The following is a 27,569-nucleotide window of genomic DNA, read 5'->3' as shown; positions in this document are numbered from 1 at the left end:
CACTCCATTAAACTTAAACATATGTATATTATTTATACTTTCAACTGCCTATTGTATAATATGCTGTGTCTTTGTGGCAGCCTGTTAATACAGGGAGCTGTTATCGTTTAGATAAATAAATAAATAGAAAGAAATAGGTTATTTTTATGGATACAAAATAATTTTTCAACTATTGCTGTGCGAGTTATGACGTCATCGAGTACATTTTAAAATAGCAATGCTATAGTTTTTATATAATCTAAAAGAATAGGCCTATGTAATATTTTCATTTGCTTTATACAGAAGCACTAGCCTATAGTTATGGTTACTATGGTAACAGTATTACTGTTTATACATTTTGTCAGTCCCTATATTATGGAAGCAGTTTTACTAACGAAATCAAAATAAAACAAGTTGTTTTTAATAGAATGATCTTTTTATATCTCCGACATGCTCATGTTCTCTGAATTTCGCTTCTATTCTACTCATAGTTGGCTGAGAAACAGGCGATTTTGTAGGATGTTTTCTTACAAAGTTTCACCTCAGATACAAAATATGAGGTCAAATGGGGGGTTAAGATATACTCACGACCCAGTTGGAGGTCATGCCTGCCGGTACGTTGTCCAGCCACGAGTGCACGACCCGCTCGTAGTCCGGAGCCTTGGAGTAGCCGTTCAGGTACTGGATGAAGTTGAAGTTGAAAGGCAGGTGAGAACCCGGGTGAGTCGCATTTCCATAATATGCCATCGTCTGCTCCACAGTGGCGTACGCCTCTGTCATCATTAGCCTAGATCACACACAACAAAACTGGTTGACTGCCAAAATTTCACATTAAAATGACATTCGCTTCCTTGTAACAATTCTCGAAATTGATGACAACAATAAGTATAAGAAAGGCACCTATAGGATGACATGTTGCTGAATGTTTCGAAGATAAAGACTGTTTAGACTTGGAATATTCGCAACGAAAAGCAGAAATAAATTTGCATAGGCCTATAATAATTAATTTGTTTGAAACATATGGTTCTGGAATAAGCCGCAAAAAACGAGAAGAAATTGAACCCAAATGGTCGACCGAAATAGGACCAACGCATCTGAAGACCAAAGATAGGCCTATGTAGTCACCAGATTCTCCATTCATGGATTTCACAATAAAATCTATACCATAAACCGGTACCACCAGCCTATTCAGGACTATATCTGCAACCTGTGCAACCAGGCAACCAGCAATGCGAACGTAGTGAACCATCTAGCAGTATGCAAAAACAGAACCGAATCATTGAGCGATTACAGCAAGAGCTAAAATATCCCTAAATCACTCTATTGCTCTTTCTCGGATTATTTCCCTGCCTCTGTGCAACGTCATAGTGTGCGGTGAGGAGGCAGATCGATAGCAAAAGGTTGTACTAATCTGTGAGAAAAAGTATAACTAAACACTCACCTTACACACAGGAAAGCTGGGATCAAGACTTTGGAATGAAGGCAACTAGATATCTTTTGTTTTGCTTTTTATGACTTAATAGTAGGCTACTAGAAATTCACAAATCAATTAGAAGGCCGTGTTATGAAAACGACAGACATTTGTGGCGTAATTCTAAAAAAAGGCTAGTCTAAAATGTTTTAATGTGCTATTTTTATATGAAAGCATAACTTTTTTAACATGTCGATATTTATAAACAACGTCCAGAAAATTCGTTCTAGGGGAGAAAATGTTTTGACTGCTTCAGAGAAAATAAAAGTGAGTTTTTGGAAATTAAATTTTAGGAAAAATATCGCCATTTAGGTCTGTGTTGTACAAAGTGTCTGACTCAAGGCTTTCATAAATTGTTTTAGGCATCAGGCACACTTTTCGTCGTTGAAATTCTCTAATTCTCAGTGCTTGTATTTTAGTTTTAATAATGATTGAAAAGAGATAAAATAATAAATAAACATAGATGGGTGAACTGATTAATATATTGATTCATACGACGCATTTAAGGAAATAAACGTTCATTTCTAATTACACGGATCTCTCAAGGCAGTTCATGACTCTCAGCTATAGTAGTGTTCTATGAATATTTCGATTGTCGACTCTGTAGGTAAATTGGTCTACATTACTGGCTTCATATGGGTGAATGACGTAAGTCAAGTACCTGACATTGGTAAAAAAGAATATTTCGATTGTCGGATTCGATCCAAGGATTTTCTTTTCGTACTCTTTAATTTCGAACTCCGATTTTAGGTGATTCTAGAAGTTCTAGTTAAAACTACTTTAAAACGGAAATATGTAATCGATCGAAATATCACATGAGTCAGTATGTTTCACAGAAGTATCTATAAAAGCTCGAAACCTCCCTTCGGTAATCATTCACGTTTCGGATCTCTGAAACTCGTAACAATAAAAGTGAAAGATAGCGAGAGAAGATGGATATAACATGTTCCAGCAAGCAGAATACGTCAATAAGGTCCAACTCCATGCGAGTTGTCGTCGATCTGGTATGTCATAGACCATATGGTCTGTCATAGTCTGGATCCAACTTTTTTCTTGGTCTACCCAGGTTGTGACGTTCCCATGGTAGTGTCGCTAGGAATGACATAGATACTCAGAATATCTTTAAATGAATTAATAATTTGTGTTAAAACTATACGCTGTCTTTTGTTTAAAGGTATTTTTTAATTATATCCGTTAGTTATTCCGAATGAAACCATACAAATTAATCTAAGGCACTGGAGGTAAATGAGAAGAGCAAATGACTCAATAAAACACTATCCTGATAAACGCGACTATAAGAAACGTTGAAAGGCCGAAAGAAAATAAATAATTAACAGACTGTACATGTTTAACGTAACATCATCATACATACGATGACATTCATATGGACGCTAATACAAACTCCCCTGGTTCCGCCTGCGAAACCATTAAATACCTCCCACATATCTGTGATGATATTTGAGCTGCCTAAACAAATATGAACGACTTAAATCACACACTCTGTACAATAATATTTAAACCAGTGGCTGTGCGTCAACAAGAGCACAAGAGCGCGTGAATATCTTGTTTCCGTTAATGCACGATTATTTTTATTATTTAATGTCGTATTGACGTACTGGAAATATATAATATTCGAATCGAGTAGTTTAAATTTCCCGCAACTTTCACATACTACTTGTATAAATTTGGCAACTTATGTTCACATGAAAGCCGTTCTCTTTTCAAGGAGGCTACACGACTTGACACGCATGCGCGGGATAAAATTGTCTGTTGCTGGCTGCTTATGACTCGTCAAGAGCACATGATGTTAAGTCGATGCTTCTCGAGATAGGAAATAAGCTGTATTTTAGTCTGTCAGCATTTCTCACTATCGAAGCTTTTATTTTGTATGAGTGTGTGTACAATGCTGCTATGAGAGTGTTGTTTGTGAATTACTATACTTCAGAGTATTTTAGTTAGCTATTGTATGTGCCATGTTATGATGACATATCCTACAAGACAAACGTGATGAGCAAACTGAAATAAAATATTTGAAGTTTTATTATTATTATTATTATTATTATTATTATTATTATTATTATTATTATTATTATTATTTTGAACTTATACACGGTCTTCTTTCCATAATGAGACGTTAGAATCATGACATTTATATTAAACCTGTTAATTTTGACTAATGATTTCAAGTTCTCTTCGGTTTTGGAAAACAAAATTGTGAACACACGCAATATTTTATCACGAGCTGCCACAGATTAAAACAAATATTCCCCGGTTGGGAATGAACATCGGAATGACGAAGTGAGAAAAGAATCCAGAAGGGGAAAATTCCCCGGCTTCCCCACTTCATTTCCAACACAGAGTAAAAGTAATAAAATTGGGAATCTTTGCCATAATGGCTATCGTGCATGACCTGGTGTGTTGATCCTGGTTAGTGTATTCGCTGTCCAAGAGAGCGCGCCACTCTCTGATGAGATCGTACGTCTCCGGAACGTTGGCAGTGTACGTGTGCACCAGGTAGCCATAATCGGTAGGAGGTAGCCCCGGCGTATTGGAGAGAGACTCGTCTCTGAACTGCGAGTCCTCTAGCAAGTGTGGAACAGCATCAACGCGGAATCCATCCACTCCGCGGTCCAGCCAGAAGCGCAGCACTTTCTGTTAACAGTCAACAACTTATGTTCATTTTACTAACCTTGTTAACCTCTGAGTTAACAGGGGGTAGGGTAGGGTAATTGCCTCCTCCTGGTTTAAGAGTAAGAGAAATTGAATTGATAATTAAGTATGCCTATCACTGCTAAAGAAAGAAGTGTGAGAACTGCACCTTTAAAATTAAAATATTATACTTTCGTAAACGCTTGAGAAATAAAAGACGGGATTTGCATATCACCCGGAGCGTGCCATTACAGTAAACATTTAAAATCAAGTCAAATACGTAATATAGATCTAATGTGTCTACGCACTCATTATAATCACTTATAAGCTCTAGATCGCGTACTGTTTGGTCTGGATGAGTCTGTCTATATTAGAATGCATACTATAATTACATAACGTAAAGCAGTTACGCGATGTTTAACTGTTAGACGTGTATGCGCAATATTTTTCAACAGGTTCATTTTATATATAAAAAAAAAACTAGTGGCTTGTGCAGCAAATGCTGCAAACTAAGTTCATTAGACGTTCAAATAAACATTTTTCAGATTTATTTTCAATGAAGAATACCAGACATTCTGAAAGTTATTTGCTTCCATAATAATGAAAGATACTCTCTCTCGAGCCAATACTGAAGAGAACCACGCATATAAATATCTACACCATACCGCCATTAAATATATGAAAAAGACCCAACTACACTTGATTAATAACTATAAAAATATTTGATTTTTAATAATATTATTATCTTACGTAAGATTTATAGCTTTCAGTAACATATACTATATATAGACTACTATATAGCCGCCACTCAGTAAAATATAGAAATCAAAATCTAATTTAAGTTATTCTCTACAGCTACTTATATGACCCCAAAACGTTTTACTTTCATATCATCAATATAGCATTAATATGTATAATTAATGAAAAATAGTCGTGGCATTAACTACAATAATATTTCATTTCTAATGGTAATAATGTCATCAAACCACCTCAAGTTTTGTAGTTTTTAATATCCAATACACAGCTGTACCCAGAAAATTACACACCACAGAATCGAACCTGTAAATTATTTTAATAAGTTAAGTTTTTAATAACGAATTCAATTTGAGCTCTAAATATGTCAGCATTCTTGCAGATCATGGCCTTCATGTAATATTGTTTACTGTAGTGTGTGTTTTATTTTATTCTGAAATGCAATTAGCTAGTTCTCAAAACTGACGACAGATGGATTTTGGAAAATAGGAAAATTATGTTGAAAAATTTCACTGAAAACTACTATTTTTCTGAAAAACGTTGAGTTCCAAGCTTCAAAATGAGGGGTCATTTATTAAAATCCGTTCAGCCGTTTTCCCGTAATTTCCATTACTAGTTCAAATTATATATATTGTTCGCAGATCCCTACTTGAATTCAAAGATTGTCAGCATCTTAGCTGCGAAATTACGTAAGTTATGAGACTTGTCATTAGGTAATTATTCATACAGTTCCTTGCCGGTTTTCCCTGACTTTTGAAAAAAGAATACAATCAACTCCACATATAGTGAATCTCTGCGGACTCTCATATTTCGTTCATTATATCCGAGGTTCACTAAATCCGAAGTGTCTCTCCCCTAACATTAAATGACAGGAATGAATGAAATTGTGGACAAGAAAATAAAATACTATACAGTAATTAACATAGGCTATTTCATTTTTGTGGAATGGATTACACTGTATAGGCTACTGTTACTCACAGTTGATTTACCTACTTAAATTATGTTGTCGACCTACGTCCGCTTGCGAAAGATCATGTTCAATGTCACTTATAATATTTGCCTTATCTTCCAAAGAAAACTCTTTACGCTTCGACATTTTTCACTGTTCGAACACTAGAAACAGACTGATCTGGTAGACAAACGCTGTTATGGTGTGACTGCGTACTCAGCCTTGAAATTTGCTCAGGATACAACTCTTGTAACTTCAGTTTTTAAGGCTCACTATAACCGAAGCGAGGGTTCGCTGTAAACGGAAATATTAATGTACTTTTTAATATATGCTGGTCGGGACCTATGATTTAGGTTCACTATAGCCGCATGTTCACTATAACCGAGTTCACTATATCCAAGTTCACTATATCCAGAGTTGACTGCAGTGGCGGCTCGTGGGTATTGAATTCAGGGGGGCTGCATACAAGAATAAACCATGCAACTTACCATATTTAAAGATTAGTTCCATGCGACTTGTCTTGTAGGTTGCAAACTTTTGAATCATCTTCTTATTAAAATCCGATATGTCGTTTAACATAGTCTTTACAATGGAAAGCACAGCTAATGCGGTCAGTCTCTCTTCTCTAATTGTATTTCTAAGATAGGATTTTACTCTCTTCAAACACGAAACGGAAAGTTCTGGTTCGGAAGTTATCATTGGTATGGTGATAGCTATGCATAGTAGTTTCACAACTTATAAAAATGAGGCCTGCAAGTTCTCAGAAGAAACTGCAAGAGCTTGACTGCGTCACTGATATTTCTGAATTTTTGTCTCTGATACAAGACAGTGAGTTCCGTTTTTATTTTGTCTTTATCGAACATAGAAAAGCTTCACACATACATTTAGGTCATTTTCAGGAAATGAGCTTCTCTAGCATTCAAATTTTTCTTGACACAGAAGAGAAGATAATATCAGATGATCTACGAACTGGAATCGGGTGTTAGCTTGTGTGATAATGAGGTCATACACTTCCTTGCCTGTCGCAACCCTTGTCTTAATCCCTTCGACCTTACGACGCTTTTTAGGGTTTTCATTTTGACAGATCTCGCTCCTCAACTGTGCACTGGTCCGTACTGTCTGCATGGCATTAACAAAGCTTGATATTCAAAGTCGGCCTCCGTAGCATAGTCGGTTGCGGGTTCGATCCCGATCCAGGTCGATGGCATTTAAGTGTGTTTAAATGAGACAGGCTCATGTCAGTAGATTTACTGGCATTTAAAAGAATCCTGCGGGACAAAATTTCGGCACAACGGCGACGCTGATATAACCCCTGCAGTTGCGAGTGTCGTTAAATAAACAATAATTTAATTTTATATGCAGATTTGAACCTTAGAAATATCTAACTGGCGATGTTGTAGTTGGTTGTATAATATATCTACATGATACATCAATAAATGAAAAAAACTGAGCCAGAAATTGAATTCAGGATCTTCAAGAGCACGCACCAGGGCGCTTGCCTCAGTTATTGTGATGTTAGATGTTTCAGATTCCATTATGGTTTGAAAACATTCTAGCAATGGCTCCTTCTTCTCATGAACAACATTTACTGTTCTTATTTTAAAACTCCATCTTGTTGCCCCAGCTGATGGAATTGTCTTTGAAACACATTAATCTAATACAGACTGTGTGGAGATCGAGAGAAGAAAGCAGGGATACTGGATAAATCAGCAAAAAATATGCAAGCCTTTGTATTTTGTTTAGCGGCTCTTTCCATTATGAGATTAAAATGATGGGCACTTATTTTCACATTTCTCCTGAATTGTTAAGGTACTGAACTGAATAGACTGTAAATATTGTACAGAATTAAACATTGTTGCACTTGTTATACTCACAACATTAAAGAAAATGTATTTAGAACTGCGCGCTACTGACAAACTGCTGTAAATTCTGCAGCTCCTGGAAATTCTGGATTCTTGGCCAGGGGCAGCAGGGGGAGGGGTAAAATTAACGCGCAAAGCATCCAAGACGAGACTGGCAGCTCCAGGGGAGGAAGTGGCTTCACTCATAGTCCTTGTCTCTGGCTTCGCTCTGGCAGCACCAGGGGAGGAATTGACTTCACTAACGATTGCGTGCATGTCAATGAGAGCGAAAGTTTAAAAAAATTCGAGCCGCTAAATAGAGACTGTATAATAAATGTATTTCACAACATAAAACGAGACAAGAGCCACAAATGTCTGGGAGTGCTGCAGCTCTGCAGCCCCCCTTCGAAAGCCGCCCCTGGTTGACTGTACATTGTTTTCTGACTCGCTTATGTGTTTGAAATGCGATAAAACCACTGAAAACCGGAATAAACAATACAGCTAGCCGTATGTGCACGGTAGGGGCGGGGTAAAAGACGCCGTTTCATTATCAGTACGGCCAAAGAACGAGACGGATGGAATCCAGTTCACATACCTTCATCTCTTCTCGGACCAAGGTGTTGCGGTAGTTGAGGTCCGGCATGTTGACTCCGAACTGATGGAGATAGTACTGCTGTCTGGCATCACTCCAAGTCCACGCGGAACCAGATATGGTTGCAATCTGCAATGTGTCATTGAGGTACAGTCAGTTTTATTAAAGTAATTGAACATTCCATTGCCAACATATCATATGAGATATTCAGTTGAAAAGAGACCGTTCTATTATATTGACGGAATAGCTTCCTGAAGCTCACTGAATTAAGGTTTTCCTACGAACAGTAAATAAACGATAAAATTAATAAAAAAAAAAAGAAGGAATAGACGACTCGATAGTGTGGCTGAAGTGATATTAATTTCAGCTACAAATTCAACAAACTCGGATTAAATTCCCGGAGGAAACACCAAATTTCTGTCTTCTTGACAAAGTATACTATAGGATACAACATTTCAATGTACAGTATGCTGCAATTTTAATAAAATAACAGTAAAGAAATTCGTAGAAATGTTTTTATTTATATTTTAGTTGATAATAATAATAATAATAATAATAATAATAATAATAATAATAATAATTACCTAGAGAAAAATAAAGAAGTGTATATGGCATTTGTGAACCTAGAAAAGGCGTTTCGCAGAGTGGATTGAAATAACCTGGTGGGAATCCTGAAGAAAATTGGCGTGGATTGGAAAGAGAGGAGGCTGTTCAGTAACCTTTATATGAAACAACGAGTCAAAGTCAGGTTAGGAGAAGAAATGTCAGAAGGAAGTGAAATAGGGAGAGGAGTACGACAAGAATGCCCTTTATCACCTACCCTGTTCAATATCTACTTGGAGGATTTAGTGAAGAACTGTTTTCAGAACATGGGAGGAGTGATAGTAGGAGGAAGAAGAATAAAGTGTATAAGATTTGCTGATGATATGGCGTTGTTAGCAGAAGAGGAGATGATACTAAGGGATATGCTATTACAGCTAAATGACAGCTGTGAGCAGTATGGAATGAAGATAAATGCCAACAAGACGAACACCATGGTCATAGGAAGAAAAGTAAAGAAGGTAAACTTGCGAATTCTAAATGAGGCAGTAGACCAAGTGGACAGCTTCAAATACTTTGAGAGTACTCTAAGCAGTAACATAAGCTGCTGCCAGGAAGTCAAAAGGAGAATAGCAGTGGCAAAAGAAGCTTTTAATAGAAAAAGGAGCATCTTCTGCAGACTCTGGAGAAAGAACTAAGGAAGAGACTAGTGAAGTGCTTTGTGTGGAGTGTATCATTGTATGGGTCAGAAACATGGACATTACGACGAAGTGAAGAGAAACACTAAAAGCATTTGAAATGTGGATATGGAGAAGGATGGAACGTGTGAAATGGACAGACAGAATAAGAAACGAAGCTTTGTTGGAAAGAGTGGCTGAAGAAAGAATGATGCTGAAACTGAGCAGAAAGAGGAAAAGGAATTGGCTAGGTCACTGGTTGAGAAGAAACTGCCTTCTGAAGGATGCACTGGAAGGAAAAGTGAACGGGAGAAGAGTTCGGGGAGGAAGAAGATATCAGATGATAGACAACATTAAGATATCATATGAGGAGACAAAGAGGAAGGCATAAAATAGGAAAGACTGGAGAATACTGGGTTTGCAGTGAAAGATCTACCCTTGGGCAGAACACTATGAATGAATGAAAAAAATAATAATATAGGCTACAACAAATAATATGCCTAATATAGACATTACGTTATTGGTTTTCTTCGCAGTGCTATGCCAGATTTTAAATCATCATGTTAGTCATCAGCAATAATTGTATTATTGTTCATGTTTTAATTTGTGTTGCTTCATTTTTTTGTTAATTGTTATTTTCGTTAATTGCTGTAAATTGATAAGGTATACTGAATCCATTGGAGTTATCTTCACTGGAAGGCAGTTTCTAATAAAATAAAAATAATATCAATATGAGAAATGGAATTATTTCAGTTTAAGAATTAAGGACTGAATATTCATCCGTAAGTCAGAGCCGTGTTACTTATGATCGTCGATTATTTATTCAAAATTCTTATAATAATGGAAAATACAATATTATTTATGTGCACATACGTATAGCCTATGTATATTTACACAGGACTTTAATAGGAGCCAAACTTCAGGAATGGATTCTTAATACTCACTTCCTAAATTAAGAGGATCTCCATTAAGGGATGGATGCAGAATTTTCATAATCAGCATGTATGGGAAGATGATATATCGTCGTTGTTCCTGCAATAACTCCTATGTGACATATTTATCGATTTTCAGATTTTTGCTCTATTAAATAAGTTAAATAGTGATACAGCAAATAATAAAATCTCCTATATGTAATTATATTTCTTTGTTTCGAAAATGTAAGAATTCACGGTCTCCTATGTACGGTTGCCATGGGATGAATAAATGTGTTTTTTTTTTCATTCCTACCGAAAAATTTTTTTATTTTGCACATGGGAGTTATTACAGGAACGACGACGATATGTATTTACTAATGACGGGTACTTTACTTTCGAGTGTAGACCAATTTACCGACAGAGTCGTTTATAATACATATTATATAAATCCAGAAAAAAGAAACTACACAGAAGAATTTTATTTGAAAACTATTGAATAAGCTGAAGTCATGTGTGTGAAACATTGTATTACTGAACATTGTATGAATGCTTGTGTTATTTCCTGTGTACAATGAATATTCAAAGAAGTTATTGATATGATTGCAGTTTGGTCTTACCCAATTGTTGGGAGGCTCTCTCTGGCCCGCATCGTTCACCTTTCCGTCGTGCCACACGTAGTAATCGGTGTAGGGATCCACCCTCTGCGTGGACTTGATGAACCACTCGTGTTTGTCGCTCGAATGGTTCGGCACCAGGTCCAGAATTACCTTAATATCTGGTGATAAACGAAAGAAATAAGCTGGTGTGTCACGGAGATTGAGGCTTTGTGACCATTAGAAACCAACAAACGAGAAATTTCATCTTCCTAACAATGACAATTCATAATACTTAAATACATTAACACGATTATATTATGTTACATTTAACTCTTTGGATGTAGTCTGATAACGATTCAATTTCGCATGTGGATGTACTTACTTACCCATGCCCTTGGCTTTAGCCAACAATTCATCAAAATCTGCTATGGTGCCGAAAACTGGGTCCACGTCGCAGTAGTTCGTTATGTCGTAACCATAGCCCTCAAGAGGAGACCGAAAGAAGGGATTTATCCAGATGGCTCCTGCGCCCATGTCTTTCACATGATCCAACTTGTCTAATATGCCTGAATAATAATAATAATAAAATATTTAAAACAGAACTTACTATTAAGAAGACAAGTAAATAACCGTTTTTGAGTCACAATTAACTATTAACTGGTAAGATTATATTGGCCTACAAATCTTGTATTGACTTAAGTCCATAGAGTATACTGCACGTGTCCATTTCGCATCCATCATGTTAAATACCATTTTAAAAACTTTTGCCGGAGAGCATTGAAAGCACATCGGCTATTGTCCGAAAGTCTTGTCATCCCCCCCTCCCCTTGTCTGTATGTTGATGTGCATCCATTTTGAATATGTCATAACCAGGGAAAGGGATTTGGAGTATTATAAAGAATGGTGAAACGTAGTATAGATATTCGTAGCTCAGTGACTGTCAAGCGAGCTGCGTCACGGCGCATGGAAGAGTACAGTCCACTTCATACAAACTTACACGCAACGTCTGTAAATATATTTCAGAATAAACAAATGGAATAGTTTAATGACATATAGTGACCTACATACATAATCTGCATTTCTTTTTGAACTACATGTGCTTTTCTTCGCAACGCACAGACACCAATAAACAACATTACAAATATACATAATTAAATATGAACCTCTGCATCTTCGCGTGTCAGTGGACATATTGATGTTGATAGACAGTTGTCTTCTGTATGGAACTCGCCTCTGAATATGTAGATCCAAACGAAATGGCATTTTCAATTAATGCTATGCCTTGTTATAATAAATTGTAAATATTATTTTCAAATTTTCAAAATACAACTTTGCTCTGTTGCAAGGAAGGAAATTTTGTAACATGGAAAAACTCCGCTCTCCATCTGCAGAGACAATTAGAGAGTACTTGAAACAAGATACGTCAATTAAATTCACATGTTGAATGATGTCATTGGGAAACGTCTTTGTTTAGTACATCTGAAATCCGACTAAGAATATCGTATCCATCATTTTTAATCAAAACTTTGTTCATTTTTTCACCAACACGTTTTCCTATTTCACCTACTGCACTCAATTTATTTACAATAGTCCTCATAATATTTATTTGCTCAACTAGTTCTACTCCTGACTGTCCTAATTGAATAATGGCATCCGGTAAATATCCAAAATTTGACTTAATATCCGTGACTTCTTTCTCGATTGTTTCATCATTTAGCAGTTCCTGGCGTATTTGAATCGCAGCCGCGTCATCGGTATCGAAAGACTGGACCACTTTCTTCACAGATTGGAGGTGACGTGCGTAATAATTGCAAGCTTCTAACCATGACCCCCCATCTCGTAGGAACTGGACATGGGGGAAGCGACAATTTAGGGAATTGTTTTCTGAATTTTGATACTTGATCTGGAGGTTTTACAAATATAGTCTTTCAATACTGTATTGTTAGTTGGTTTCACTTTCGGCATTGTACCTGCACCTCACTACTCTGAACTGCAAACCTGCACGTTGAAGTTCTTATGCGACAACTGTCCCGTTCACCTGTTGTTGACGTGTAGAGACCTGCGAGTATGTCATGGAGGGGAGGACTTGGTATAAAGGGTTGTAAACAAATGACTGTGTAGATGCCAATACTAGCTTTTACTACTCCAAATTCCGTTCCCTAGGCATAACAGATGTGTGACAATTAGAGATGAACAACGATCGAGAAAGCGAAACTAACAGCGCCCGCAAAGCCGAAAACCCGCACGACAATATTGTATTACGTCGCGTCCTTGACGTAAAGACTACAGAGTCTTGCGAGACTCGAGATTGATCATCTCCTGAAGTCCCGAAGCAGCCTTCAGTCGCCACAATCATTATACCTGACTGAACTTTTATCGGCGAAAACGTAATACGGCGAACGCCAGTAGGGGAAGTTATCCCCCCACATGAAATGTGCATTCGACACAACACTAGCCTATCACGTAGAGTGTGTGGTGAGCTTGTAGGGGAAAAGTGGAAAGGGATCGTGGGCGGAGCTTAGCGTTCGCCGTATTACGTTTTTACCGAAATGCAAATTTATTTGAGAGTTTTTTTCTATTCATATAACCATAGGTAATATCATATAATAGAACCAGAACATTTTCATAACTAAGATACTGTTCTGTTTTGTCTTTTTGAGTCATTTAAACATTTATGTTATTTATTTCAATGATGTTTGTTATTCAAAGTTACGAAATCTTTCCACGCCGATCAAATGCTATTTCGAGAATGACGAACGAGACTCGAAGCGCAGCGAGAATGACGAGCCGAGACTCGAAAGACAAATGCAGCAAACACAGCGAGCGAGAGCGGCAGTTAGGTTTGTTCATCTCTAGTGACAATGGTTGATACTTTACGTTCCAGCTTGTTTAGTGATCCAGAACATCAGTATAGGCACCATCATTGTCGCGGTACAAAATGATGCGGCGCCATGTCCTGTGTGAAATTTCCCGCAGCAAAGGCGGTGTGATTTCTCTTTGGGGAATAATTAAACAGCATGTTTCGAAACATCGATACCAGACAATTGAAGATTTAAAGCAAGCTGTTAGAGAGGCATTCAGGGAAATCACACTATAAGTTTGACAACTTCAAGTGAAACCCCGTAAAACACGCCAACTGCTGGAATCTCTCTCTTTCTTTCTTCTCTCTCCCTCGCTCCTCGTCATTCAGTCACCAATCATATCTGAGAGGGTGTGTGTGTGGGCATCGCGACTAATAGAAGAACCACTCTCCAGTATTACCACAATAACGGATTCTTCATTTTTGCCTCGACTGTCGTCTAGGAAGGTTCCATTATGCTAGCATTGCAGGCAATTAGTCAACCTTTTAATGCTTTTGTTAGCAATTTTGACAAACTGTGAGTGGACCTGCAAGTATAATGTATAGTGCTCTCTCCCTTCCCCCCGTGCTTTTTCACTTGCTCCTCCCCAAGACAGCCAGCGCTCACGTAGTAACTCGGCCAGGGTTGCTGAAAATTTCACACAGGACATGACGCCGCATCATTTTGTGTCGCGACAATGATGGTCCCATACTGATGTTCTGGATCACTAAACAAGCTGGAACGTAAAGTATCAACCATTGTCACACATCTGCTATGACATGTTGAAAATGGATCCATATCAACATACAAACAAGACAAGACTTTCGGACCTAACTGTACATTTGTGTAATTATTCAATCTTATTGATTTTAAATTCAATGAGTTCAGAAAGGTAAGAAATAAGCCTCGTCAAGCAGTTTTTTATTAGGACCTATCCTTTTCTTTTTGTAAACATATTAGAGGATGTAGACTAATGAAATTTAAGTTCCATTCGATTCGATTCAAGGTTCGTGCATTCAATTTCAGCCGAAAATGATGTCTTTCTTAGCGGAACAAGTAGACCTAAAGCTGGGAGACTAGTCCTCGATGAATAAAAATGCACTTGGTACAAACGAAAATAGTTTTCAAAAGAGAGCAATATTTAATAATTAATCAATGCTTCTGAACCAGACAGGATATTTTTTATAGGTATTTAAGGCGGTTAAAAAGTTATATTGTGGATGTAGTAATGTTGTAAAGGTAGGAAGCCACTTATCAGAAGACTTCGAAGTTACAAAAGGCATACGCCAAGGATGCTCACTTGCCCCAACTCTTTTCAAGATTTATCTCCAAGCAATTTTGGAACAGTAGAGGAAGAAATGTGGTCAGATGGGTGTACCAGTTCGAGAAGATACGTTATATAGCCTACATTTCGCTGATGATCAAGTGCTGACAACGGCAGATGAAGAAGATTCCAGCTATATGTTTCGTAAATTGAATGAGGCTTATAAGGAAGGGGCCTATCAATTAATTTCAAGAAAACAAAACACATGGTTGTGGGTAGTCGCAGCAAGGTAAATTTAGATACCGGGGATATACAAATAGAAAATTCTGAGTCATTCAAATATTTGGGTGTTACCCTCAACAGTCAGGCCAAAAGTGATGAAGATATTAATAATAATATTGGTCAAGGAAAGCGGGCCATAAGACAATTAAATACACTCCTGTGGAATGACAAGGTAACAAGGAAAACTAAGACAAGTATATATATAAAACTATAATAGAAAGTATATGTCCTATGGATCTGAAACTTGGGAAATGAGAGACAGGATGAAGAAGAAATTGTTGGCTCTAGAAATGGATTACTGGCGCCGTAGTTGTCAAATTTCGAGGATGGACCACATTAGGAATCAGGATGTCCGTAATATAATGCAGGTATCAGGAGATATCTTACAATCAGTGGAAACTAAACGCCTGATATGGTATGGGCATCTCCAGAGAATGTCACCCGACCGCTGGCCTAATAAGGTCTTCAACTGGACTCCCCCGGAAAAAAAGAGAAGAGGAAGGCCAATGAAAAAATGGAGCAAGGAGGTTCAGGAGGATATGGTCTGCAGGGGTCTACAAATGGGTGATTGGCAAAACCGGAGTACCTGGAAGTTGAGAAGCGGGAGACGGCGACAGCCGTAAAATTACTCGCAATACATACATTTAAGGCTATTGTAGACTATACAAGGAGGAAACACTTTTTATAGAAAACCAAAAACACAGATTGATTCATGGCCATAAAAGAAACGGAAATCTGTAAGAAAGTGAAATGGAGTTAGCGCATTAATTTCCATTCGACACTCCGAATATGGTGTGTAAAAAACTGCACCCCTGATTTCCGGAAAAATATTACCGGCTATCATCCCTAACGTAAAAAATTGAATTCAATTGTTCAGTTGGTATGTGTGAGCTAAGATGCATGCGTGTGTGTGTGCGTGTTTGGGAAGGATTTGCGTCATGGAACGTCATAGACCTACCTCTAAGGTCGCCAATCCCATCGCCATTACTATCCTTGAAGGACAGAGGATAGATCTGGTAGACTGTCGTGGTCTTCCACCAGTCGAGCGGGTCCTGCGCGGCTCGAACCCCGCTCCACAGCGCCAGGAGCGCGACAGCAGCAGTCAACCTAGGCATCTTGCCCACACTGAAGTAGCCTCCACGCTGCCGGTTCTTTTATGCAACTTCCGCTGCTATCACGTGTTTCGTATCTATTGTGATGTGTAACAAACATTTCACCTATAGGCCATATCAACTATATCACTCCGCTAGAGGGTTACCGCGTGCTATCTGAGATTTCTTCCACGCATGCTGCTAATATAAGTTACTTGCAATTTGTCATCTTCACCACTTTTATCATTTATTTATTCTCAATTCTTAATACAGAATATAAAACAGACTACAGAATATAATTATAATAATAGACATAGAATAAAATAATACATACATATAAAAAAGAGGTTACAATAATGTTAATTAATTTTAGGACCGAATGCGCAGCGCTCGTGCTCGATTGCAGTTCAGATAGATTATTAATATAAGAGAAATATATAAGTAAAATAAAGTAGAAATTAAAAGTAAAATTACAGTTACAGTGAAATTACGTAACATAATATTAATATAGAGAAGAATAATATCTTACGTGTATCAAGTAGGACAATTTATGAAAAATATATATATTCCGAAATTATACAACACAAATATAATATAGGCTGATTCATTCATACATATAGGCTATAAATTTATTTAATCAAATTGAAGACATTAGTCTAATAAGTTTTTAATTTTCTTAATATGTATTAGTGGTTACATTTTAGAAGTTCTGGGTGCAATTTAGGGCTGCGTCCGGCTTGATTCCCAAAGCTGCTTGAATGACGTCGTGTTGATTCCCGTTGTGTTTCCTAGATATATTTACAAAAGGTTCGAGTTGATTCCTCTGCTTCCTTATCCGGATATGTTTCATGTCATCGAAATCATAAACGAAATTCAATGTAGCACTTACGTAAAACTTCGAAGCAACGAAAATACCAACAATAGAAAAAAGAGAAAGAGTAGTAGCTATATTGAACTACTAATAAGAAATTACCGTAGCGAAGCAATTAGCTGTTTTCCGGGTGTTGAAAGTTCCTCAACAACATTAAGTGAAGATTTTTAATAATTGCTAAGTTCTATAATTTATTGAAAAATTTAACATATTTTAAACACACCTATGTTGGAAGTTTTTCAATTTTAGATCATGATTTTATTGACAAATTTCACACATTATTAATCACATCACATTCTTATTTACAAGAAACTGCGTGAAGTAGTTGTTATCTTGTAAGTAGACAGTCTTAAGTACACAAAATGGGAAGGAAAAACTCGGATACAAACTAACATGAATATATTCAATGACTGGGAATCAACTCGAATATCACCCATCCAGGACCCTTTCGATAAATGGGAATCAATACGGACGTTTGGGAATCAAACTGGCTGCATTGCAATAATTTAGCTACAGAATTATACAACCGAGGGCCAAAATTAATACTATGCTTTAGACCAGCAGATGTGAAACATTTAGGTTCTACTAATGTTGACTTATTATCTCGTTTTGTGTCATGATTATGTGCCTGTAATATAAACTTATTACGATTTTATGATAAAATTTTAACAGGGTATATTTATAAATTTGTTCAATATTAAATACATTAAATTCAGAATAAATTAATTTAGTTGGATAATCAAAACGTTTCTTCAAACAAATTTTAATTATTCGTTTTTGTAGTAAATTTAACGGACTAAGATCAATTTTTGTACTTCCACCCCAAACAATAATGCCATATTTAATAATAGACTGAAAAATGGCCAAATAAACATTTCGTAGAACTCTAATGGGTAAGTATACCATCGAAGATTAGCGAATTTATAAGTTGTTTTACGAAGCCTCTTACAAAGATAAGTAATGTGATGAGACCATTTTAAATGTTGATCAATAATGATACCCAGATATTTCACATATGTGGCTTCTTTTAATGGATATTTACAACTTTTGGGATCTAAACAATTTTAACTGTGTATTTATTAGTCAATATTCATCGCTAATTTTTAAATTTTGAATACCGGCAGTTGTCAATAAAAAAGGAACTAAGATTGATTTAGATATATTTAAAGAAAAGAGTCCGCCTGGGTGATGCAGTTGGTGTAGCACTGGCCTTCTGTGCCCGAGGTTGCGGGTTTGTTTCCGGCCCAGGTCGGTGGCATTTAAGTGTGTTTAAATGCGACAGACTCATGTCAGTAGATTTACTGGTATGTGAAAGAACTCCTACAGGACCAAAATTCCGGCATAGCCTACCGGCGACGCTGATACAACCTCGTTGCGAGCGTCGTTAAATAAAACATGTTTTTTTAAAGAAAGGAAGTTGGAATCAAGCCATTTTTAACAACATTAGAACCTATATTAGCATTTCTATATTCTTCTTGTCAATAAAAAACCGCTAAAAATAACTACCGTATCATCTACATTTGAATGTAGGCCTATAGATCCATTAAATTTTTAGAAATGTATATTTAGCAAATCGTTAACATATAAATACTGTACAGTAGATATAAAATAGGTTTCAAAATTGCTCCTTGAGGTGGCCTACCCTATATCAATATTATTTATATTTACTAAATTGATCTTCAATTTTGGTCATTTGCCTTCTGTTACTAAAATATGATTGGAATAATTTTAAAACTCTCTAACCCCAATAGTAACTTATGTAGTTTGTCCAAAAGTAAATTATGATTGATAATGTGAAAAGCTTTCCGTAGATCCAAGAAAATACCCAAATATTTATTTCCGATATCTAGTTCATTGATAATTTTTCCAGTAACATTAATAAGAACATATTAGTAGAAATATTATTACGGAAACCAAACTGATTTATACAGAGGATTTTTATGTTTTTTTTTTCTAAATAATGTATTAACCTACATTTTATTCATTTTTTAAGCAATTTGGAAAATGTTGGAAGTAAAGATATAGGTCTATAGTTATTTAAATTATTTTTATATCCAGATTTGTACATTGGATTTACTATGTCACATTTCAAAATATCTGGGATTATACCTTGCACAAAACATATATGAACCATACGAAAACATAATTTTGATACATACTGTACTACAGAAGGAAGAAAGCTGTGTCAATATGAAATGAAATATGAACAGGTGGAATAGAGCACAAGGTCTTGTATGTTTAATAATCATTTTCAAGAGTATTAACCGTCCAAATTAATCGAGATGTTTTGACGATTATCGTCTTCACTCTCCCCACTCTCTACATTAATTATATTAAACTATATACTAACAATAAATAAACTGCCACATTCTCTCCATGTAGGCTACCTCACACAATTTGTCCAAATCTGAGCAGACACTATTTCTCCGATTCTAAAAAAATATTCCGTGCTTTCGTCGTCGTCGTCGTCATCATCATCGTCGTCGTCGTCGTCGTCGTCGTCATCATCATCATCATCATCATCATCATCATCATCATCATCATCATCATCATCATCATCATCATCAACGCTTTCACTGTTCCGGTTCTGCATTCCATCGCTTTTTTCGTCTGCTTCAGGTTCTTCTCCCAAGAAGTTATGTTTTGTCTATATACGCTGGTGCATTTTGTTTTGTGACCTGTTTGATCATCCTGCGGTTTTCTATTAAATTGTAGTTAAATTAAACTGAAAGTAAGGGACAAAAATTACAAGTCTGAAGGACACTCGTAGTCAGTGTGTTGTTGCCCAGTTCAGCTTGGGAGTTCATGAATTTGGTACTAATTAACCTTTTAATATGAGCCTGTCCCCAATGATCACATGGACTGGCCCCTGCGATGTACTTTCTTTAATATGAACTCGTCCCAGAAAGGTATACGAACTCGCCCCCGTCCAAGTATAAACTTTCCCTGCCCATTTTAAACAGACTTAGAATTGACAACAATATTATTGCTGATATTACATGATTTGATGTCAACATTTACTCCATGTAACGTGAACCTCACAATTTTGCATCCGAAGCCACAATTATATTCATTACAGATATACCCTTTGTAGACGCTCTTATAATTTAACTTCCGACCCCATTTAAATTGATCAGTATTCCCCATCTTTGAAACGTAACAACTTAATTTAGATCGTTCAAAATTGACACTTTTACGACTCTGTTCTTAATTTTCAGTTCACTTATATCGAACACACACTGTTTCTAATAATACTTGTTACTAAAACATACTACACCCTTGTCCAATATGTTCGTTATTATGTCTTGTGTACATTTCATTTTCAGATCCCACTAGTTTTCTACATATTATACTTCACTATCCTAGATAGTCTCCTCCACCATACTCCGCACCTATTTTTATTATCTCTATCGCCTTACTTAACTTTCTATTACACTCCTCTAATTCATATTTCATTTTACTTACTAAGTCCTTAGCCATCTCTGGATCAGAAACATCCACTTCACCCTCTTCTGTTATAAACTCATCATTCTTTTTCTTCTCTTCACTTCTCACCATTTCTGCTCTTGCACTCACAGGTACAATTTCACTTCTCCTCTCGGCACTGACCTTCCTTCCCACTAATCTAGTTAAATCACTTCCCGAATCACATGAGTTTTTACACGTGTCACTAAACTTCATTGCATTTGTGGTAGGTACTTAAGCAGCTCTTATCTAATTTCTTCACATACGTTTTCTTCTTCGGTTTTCTTGATCTCAGCATTTCCTGGTTCTGTCTCGCTTCCTCCGGCGCGATCTGCAATTCAGCTAAATTCTTTGTCGTCTACACGTACCTGTCAACGATCTTGTTATGATAGTTTCCACTACAATTGCTGATTGAACAGACTGTCCAAAACCTGCCACGTATTTTTTGTCCCAGTTCGAATTCCGATCTTCGCTTAACGTCTGTTTAGTTGGGCTGGTCCATGCCAATGATTTTCTTCAATTTCCCTACTTTCCAGTTTGTGCGATCACTGCGGTTGCTTCATTTTATTTTTCTCTTGACCATTCTTCTTCCTCACGACTGTAATTCCATCAGTTTGCCCATTCGTACCTTGCGACCTCGTGTCCATTTCTTCAGATTTCCTCTGCTCTTTTTCATATTGATATTACTGCTAATTGGTTAAAATGTTTGATACGAGAGCATATTTAGAGTTTTGTTACTGTAGAAAAGAAGTATAAATTCGTGTAAGCCTATAATCACTTCCTCAAAATAGGCTTTGCGAAATGTAAAACTGAATTAAATGTGGAAATGGATCCTTTTAAAGGAATGTACTATAAAATAGTAAAAGTACTTCATCTTCATTTCGGTAACAATTTAAAAGCTACGCTTCTAACAAAGTCTTATCTTGTTTTTTGATGGTTTATTTTACGACACTATCAACTGCTATGGTTATCTACCATCTGATGATATGATATATAAAGCCAGAGAAATAAGTCCAGGGCGCCGAAAATTACCCAGCATTTGCTCTGAATAGGTTGAAGTTAACTTGTCCCAACCAGGATTTGAACCCGGGCCCGCTCGTTTCACCGTCAGGCATGCTAACCGTTACTCCACCGTATCTTGTTATTGAACGTGTTTCGTATTCTATTAATTTATGCGAAATGAACGCCGCTTTGTCTTAGGCTTTATTACTTTGCCTTTTTGTTTTTTGATCCGATTAGAATATATGTGTCACATTGAGTATACTTTAAAACTCTAATTACCGGTATCTTTCCTTTCTTATCACTCCTAATCTGGACCGAGTTAGAAACCGTCAGCTGATGCACCGTCCTTATCTCTCTCTCTCCCCCCTCCCCCTACCCCTCCCTCTCCGTCTTCCTTTCCTATATTGTAACAGGCACATGTTTACGTCTTTAAAGTAAACAGGTGCTCAACTATAGGGTAAAGGTTGGTAGTATTGTGATACTATAATAATAATATTATGATAGTTCTTTTTGAGAATTTTTTTTACAATTTTACTGAGTGAAAGGAAGATCGGTTTTTTTGCGTCAACGTATTGAGGGAATGTTCGTGGACAAGTTTTTGCACAAAACCGGTCCTTCTCTCGCTCAGTAAAATTGTAAAAAAATTCTCAAAAAGTACTATACTAATATTATTAGTATCACAATAATACCAACCTTTACTCTATGTGCACTTTATTCTTTAAAAGCTTTTTTTTCTTGTCACTTTTATTATTTACTTAAATAGCCTAATTTTAAGAATTAGCATTGTTCTTAAATTAGAATTTAATTGCATGTTGCAAGAAAGCAATTAAATATATAGGCCTACTTAAAATCACATTGGTTTGAAAATGTATTCACTATTATTTTTATTATGTAAATTTACATACATATTAAATAACGAATATTAATATTTTGTAATACAAACAATTAAAACACAATAAGTTCTTAAGCACAACACAGAGAATGATTATTTTACTCGTCATAGGAATCGGCTGCATAATCAGAACTATCTGAACTATCCTCTGTCACTCATAGTAATAGGCCACAACTTAACAAAATCAAGAACCTGAAAGACGTATCTTCTGTTTCTTGAATCCATTTCTTAAAATAAAGATATATATTATACTCTTCGATATTTCACTAAACTGAAAAATTAACCTTGTCGGTGGACGAAACAAAAAGAATGAGAGATGAGTTAGCGGAAGGCCGGAAGTATTGGCTGCTACTCGAAGACAATAGTGTCATTCAGCCGGTTGGTATCGATTTGCTCGAGCCGATTGTTAATATTTTAGTTTAATTATTTTACAGAAAGGAAGAACATTAACTTAATACGAATTTCTTCAGATTTTGTTGTTATAATAAACATAGGACAAAAATTAACTACAACACAGGTCAAAGCGATCACATTATTATATTGCTATTTCCCATTCAAGTTTGCAGGCAATCAGGACAGCAATATGATATACCTATGTCTGTAATCTTGAAACTCATCTCCTGTTACTTCGGCAGCTGTCTACCCTTTCCCCTTACAATGCCAATACCGCGTACACAATAATTAAATAGTATTCAAAAACACGATTAAAAAAATAAATAGATATTCAATTGCAGAATATACAATTAAATACATTAACAAGATATTTCGTTTTCTTTTTTATACGGCATTTCTCCTACAATCTTTTATGCATTTCAATGAAATTATTTTTTTCATTAAGAGTATTGACTACACGGATTGCAGTTAGTCATAGTGTTCGGCATCATTTAAGCTACAGTACGCTTACGTTTCAACTTATTATTTAATATTCGCAGAGAGCTAATAGTGCAGTAGGTCTTCTGTAGTGCAAGGAAGCGTCATAGCGTTCTATCAATTTTTTTTTTCAGTAGTGGTGGTAGCAGTACGTCTAAGAAAAATAAAATATATGATAACTTACAGTGGTTGATATTTCGGAAAGTGAAAATGAACTTGATCTAACAGTAGAGGATGTAAGTGCATGTGCAGATGCATCTTGGCATCTTTCAAACATTTTTTCTGTCTGGGCAGATATTCAAAGATAGTTGGTGTTGTGAATATTCTGTAGGCCTATTTCCCTTCTTATTGTTAATGTCGTGAGTCAGCATTTACGAGTTTTTTAATTACTCTATATAAAATTCTATAATAGCATCTTGTATTGCAAAATTTATTTATTTCATCCGCTTATTATTACAGTATTTAATATATTTTACATTAACATTATTAAATTTTTAGTAATTAACGGAGAGAACCATTGTTAAAAAATTAGAATGACTCCACTGTACGAAGACACTCTCACGGTCACCTACAGTAGCTACTAACTATAACAACTTGTAAGTTGTCGCTTTGAATGGCCTTATTTTTCCTTGGCAATGGGAAACGGCTGTTTTTTCCCATTAACAGAAAAATGGTACTCTATGCAAAAGCTAAGTAAAAATATGCAGAAATTAGGCAACATGTGCAACAATGAACTGCTTAGGCTTAGACTACTAAATTTTCTTGAAATATGCAAATATGCACATTTACTTCCATCAATTTTTTATTCGATTTTGTTTGAAACAGATATTACCTGAATTATAGGTAAATATGACCTTCCGATAAAAACATTCATTTGAATGAACTTCCGATGTCTAGTTATTACCTTTCAAAGATCATGAGATAGATTGTAGCTTAATGTATGCTCCTGTGATTTGTGACCCGCTCACATAGAGTGAAACAGACTGGTGTCCTTGTATACTGTAATATTGAGTTGAATTGAGTGACGGCCTCGAGCCTTGATTAATCACTAGCCAATTCCGTTGGAATTTTATTGTCATTAGAGAAAGAAGGAACAAGGAACAAGAAGAAGTGTCTAATAGACATTCACTAGAATATTAGCCCCTATTAAGAAGTAAAAGAAGTAGAAAACAAGAAAAAAAAGAGACATGGAATTCATCGACTCCCTATAAATTGCGTGAAACGTTTTTGCTCTTGTTATATTTTATACTTGGTTATTCAACGATGCTGTATCAACTACTGAGTTATTCTATCTATCTATCTATCTATCTATCTATCTATCTATCTATCTATCTATCTATCTATCTATCTATCTATCTATCTATCTATCTATCTATCTATCTATCTATCTATCTATCTGCCCCGTCTTTCCGTCTGTCCATCTGTCTGTCTGTCTCTCTGTCCGCCCGCCCGCCTGCCTGCCTGCCTGCCTATTTCTTTCTGTCTTCGTTATCTGATTGTTTCATTTCTTAATTTTCTTTTCGTTTTGTTCTTATTTTTTTAAGTCACTGTTACCATAGTAGAATTTAGGCCTATATTTTCTTCTGCAGCTGTCTTTCATTCTTGTAAACTGAACGACTTTTAATCACAAAGTGACCTGGTCAAACCCGAAGACGTTGATTAGTCAGACTGCTTTAACTGTATACTCGGCAATATAATAAATAAGCCTATTATTTCTTTGCGGCCCTCACATTATTGCCAGAAGCAAGCTTGCAATGCGTAGCAACAACGCATTCACACCGGTGAAGGACTCCACTTCCAACATTTAACATTCATTCGCGGACTGGCAGCAATAAAGAGAAAATATTCATACAACAAGAGTTGTCGGCATAACCCTTTCATTCAAAGCGCATTCGCGGATACAAATTCTGCTATATTTAACCTCTCATTCAGCCTTTGTAGTTTTAACTCTATTTATCATTGTAACACAGTGTTAACCAAAATAGTGTAGTTAATATTTCCAGTGTAAATCCATATTATGCCAATACGTAATAAGAAATTAGTTGCTTCTTCTCTTGTTAGTATTGGTACGATACGGGTAAACCACGTAGTGCAGTGTTATTCCAGGCCGCTCCAGAATTGGAGCACAGATGCCTCCGTAGCCGATCCTATTAGGAGAACAGACAACACTGCTCAAACAGCCCCCTATCGTGAGGGGAAATGATCATGCAGAACTACTGTAACACCTGCAATGTGTTTATTAAACATAAGCACAAATAAAAACACACTGCAAGAGTGTGTGTGTGTGTGTGCCGATGCATATCTGGCTGTGACGTAATATTTTATTTAGACAACGTCGCGTGATATGGAATAATGTGTACACATACTCGCAGTATGTCTTGAGAGCTGGATAACGTCAGTGAACGTAGAATTAACACTCGTATACAGCAAACCAGAAATATTAATCAAATACCTCATTTCACAGAACTTACACGTAGGCCTATGTGTTATAGTTGAGTATAGAAATCAGCGTAACACATGCTCGTTAAGTATCATAACCCACTTCAAATCTCACGAACACTATTGATCAAGAGATATGTATACTGTACATACTAAATACTTGTTTCACTATTCCTGCCTCTTTGATGCTATTCCTTTCTGTGAAGGCTGGTAATCTGGAGGATTAAGAGTTTTAACGTAAAGCTATCGTAACTCCGATCTTCATATTTATTTAAACAGATACAACAACTGTTGAACTATTCCCTACCGGAATTGAGACATTTGTCATACCGTGAGATCAATTTTTGTAACCCTGTGTCGTAGAAGTCTGCCCCCTGGGATCGGAACTACTGTGTGACAGCCGTCTGCACCTCTCTGTCGATCCCATAGTATGACAAATGTTTCAGTTCCAGCGGGAAATGCGTTGAAAAACAGCTTAACAATTGTTGTATCTGTTCCAATAAAATGTTTCCAGTGGAATTGTTTTCTTTCTGTAAACGGCTCCAGGGAAACTTATTTTATACGGTCCTCGTAATTGCGCTCGAGTGGCAAACATTTGTACAAGCACTTGTTTTGACATAATTAACATGGTAGAAGAAAAAAAAATTTCTGCCCCCATGAGAATGTTTGCTTGTCAGACGCTACATAACCATAGCAGTTGATAAAGCGTCGTAAAATAACCAGTTGAAAAATCTTCATATTAATTAATGACAGCGAAAAATCGAAATGTCAGTCAGAGTAGATATCTTCATGTATCTTACGTTCTTCAGTGTTTTTCTTCACTTTCGTCTTTCTTTTTCTATCTCTTTTCCCATTACGTTCTTTGCTGTGTTTTTATTCCTTGTTTTTCTTCTTCCTTTGATTTTTCTTTCGCTCTCTCTCATTTTCGTCTTCCTTTTCTCATCTATTTTTCGCTCTTTTCTTGTCTGTCTCTGTCCGTCCGTCTATCTATATATCCTTAATTCTTTTTGTCTTTTTATTCGTTTGTCCTTTTTCTGCTGTTTTTATTTATTTTGTCTTTCATTTTTCCTTCTATTCGTTTCTTCCCAATTTGTTTTGTAATTATTTCCGTCTCACTTTGCTCTTTGTTTTCTTCTTTTTCTTTCAAAAAAGCTATTGTTAGTATAAAGAAACAAACACATTGGCGCAACAGTCCATAAATGGCCAAGACCTATCAGACTACGACAAGGGCAAAAATCCCTTTCAAGCTAAATATATCAGTTTATCATAACGAAAACGTGGTATTGTACCACGAACCCAAATAAATATAAAAGAAATAAAAGAAAGCTTAAAATAGAAAAATATAGAATTGATATCACTGCCCACGTTCATATGTATCAGCAGAGGTGAACGATCATCCAACTAGTACAAGGGTACAGCACGATGATTCCCCCAGCCGTTTTAGCTGGTTTATAGAATCAGGTGTTACACCTTCCCAAATTCGTGACGAAGATGGATGGGCACCGGATCCATACACTGTCCGAAATTTCTTAAAAAAACATTTTCCCCCATGAAGACTCTAAATAGAGCGCATTCCATAATGCTAGTCCAGC

At 36.3% G+C, this 27,569-nt stretch overlaps 1 protein-coding gene across 1 annotated transcript in view; it reads right to left on the bottom strand.

Annotated features, from left to right (window-relative positions):
* Window positions 1-27,569, bottom strand: part of LOC138712094 (maltase 2-like) — a 52,336-nt gene that overhangs the window by 6,851 nt on the left and 17,916 nt on the right. Inside the window, exons 2-7 of the mRNA XM_069843488.1 lie at window positions 16,306-16,536; window positions 11,348-11,527; window positions 10,983-11,140; window positions 8,238-8,363; window positions 3,861-4,102; window positions 568-766 (exon numbers count right to left, since the gene is read on the bottom strand). Of these exons, the coding sequence (XP_069699589.1) occupies window positions 568-766; window positions 3,861-4,102; window positions 8,238-8,363; window positions 10,983-11,140; window positions 11,348-11,527; window positions 16,306-16,462 (1,062 nt within the window). The 5' untranslated portion in view covers window positions 16,463-16,536. The remainder of the gene's footprint in view (window positions 1-567; window positions 767-3,860; window positions 4,103-8,237; window positions 8,364-10,982; window positions 11,141-11,347; window positions 11,528-16,305; window positions 16,537-27,569) is intronic.

This window comes from Periplaneta americana, chromosome 13 (genome assembly GCF_040183065.1).
Source record: "Periplaneta americana isolate PAMFEO1 chromosome 13, P.americana_PAMFEO1_priV1, whole genome shotgun sequence".
Classification (NCBI taxonomy): domain Eukaryota; kingdom Metazoa; phylum Arthropoda; class Insecta; order Blattodea; family Blattidae; genus Periplaneta; species Periplaneta americana.
This window is presented reverse-complemented; position numbering and strand designations above follow the sequence as displayed.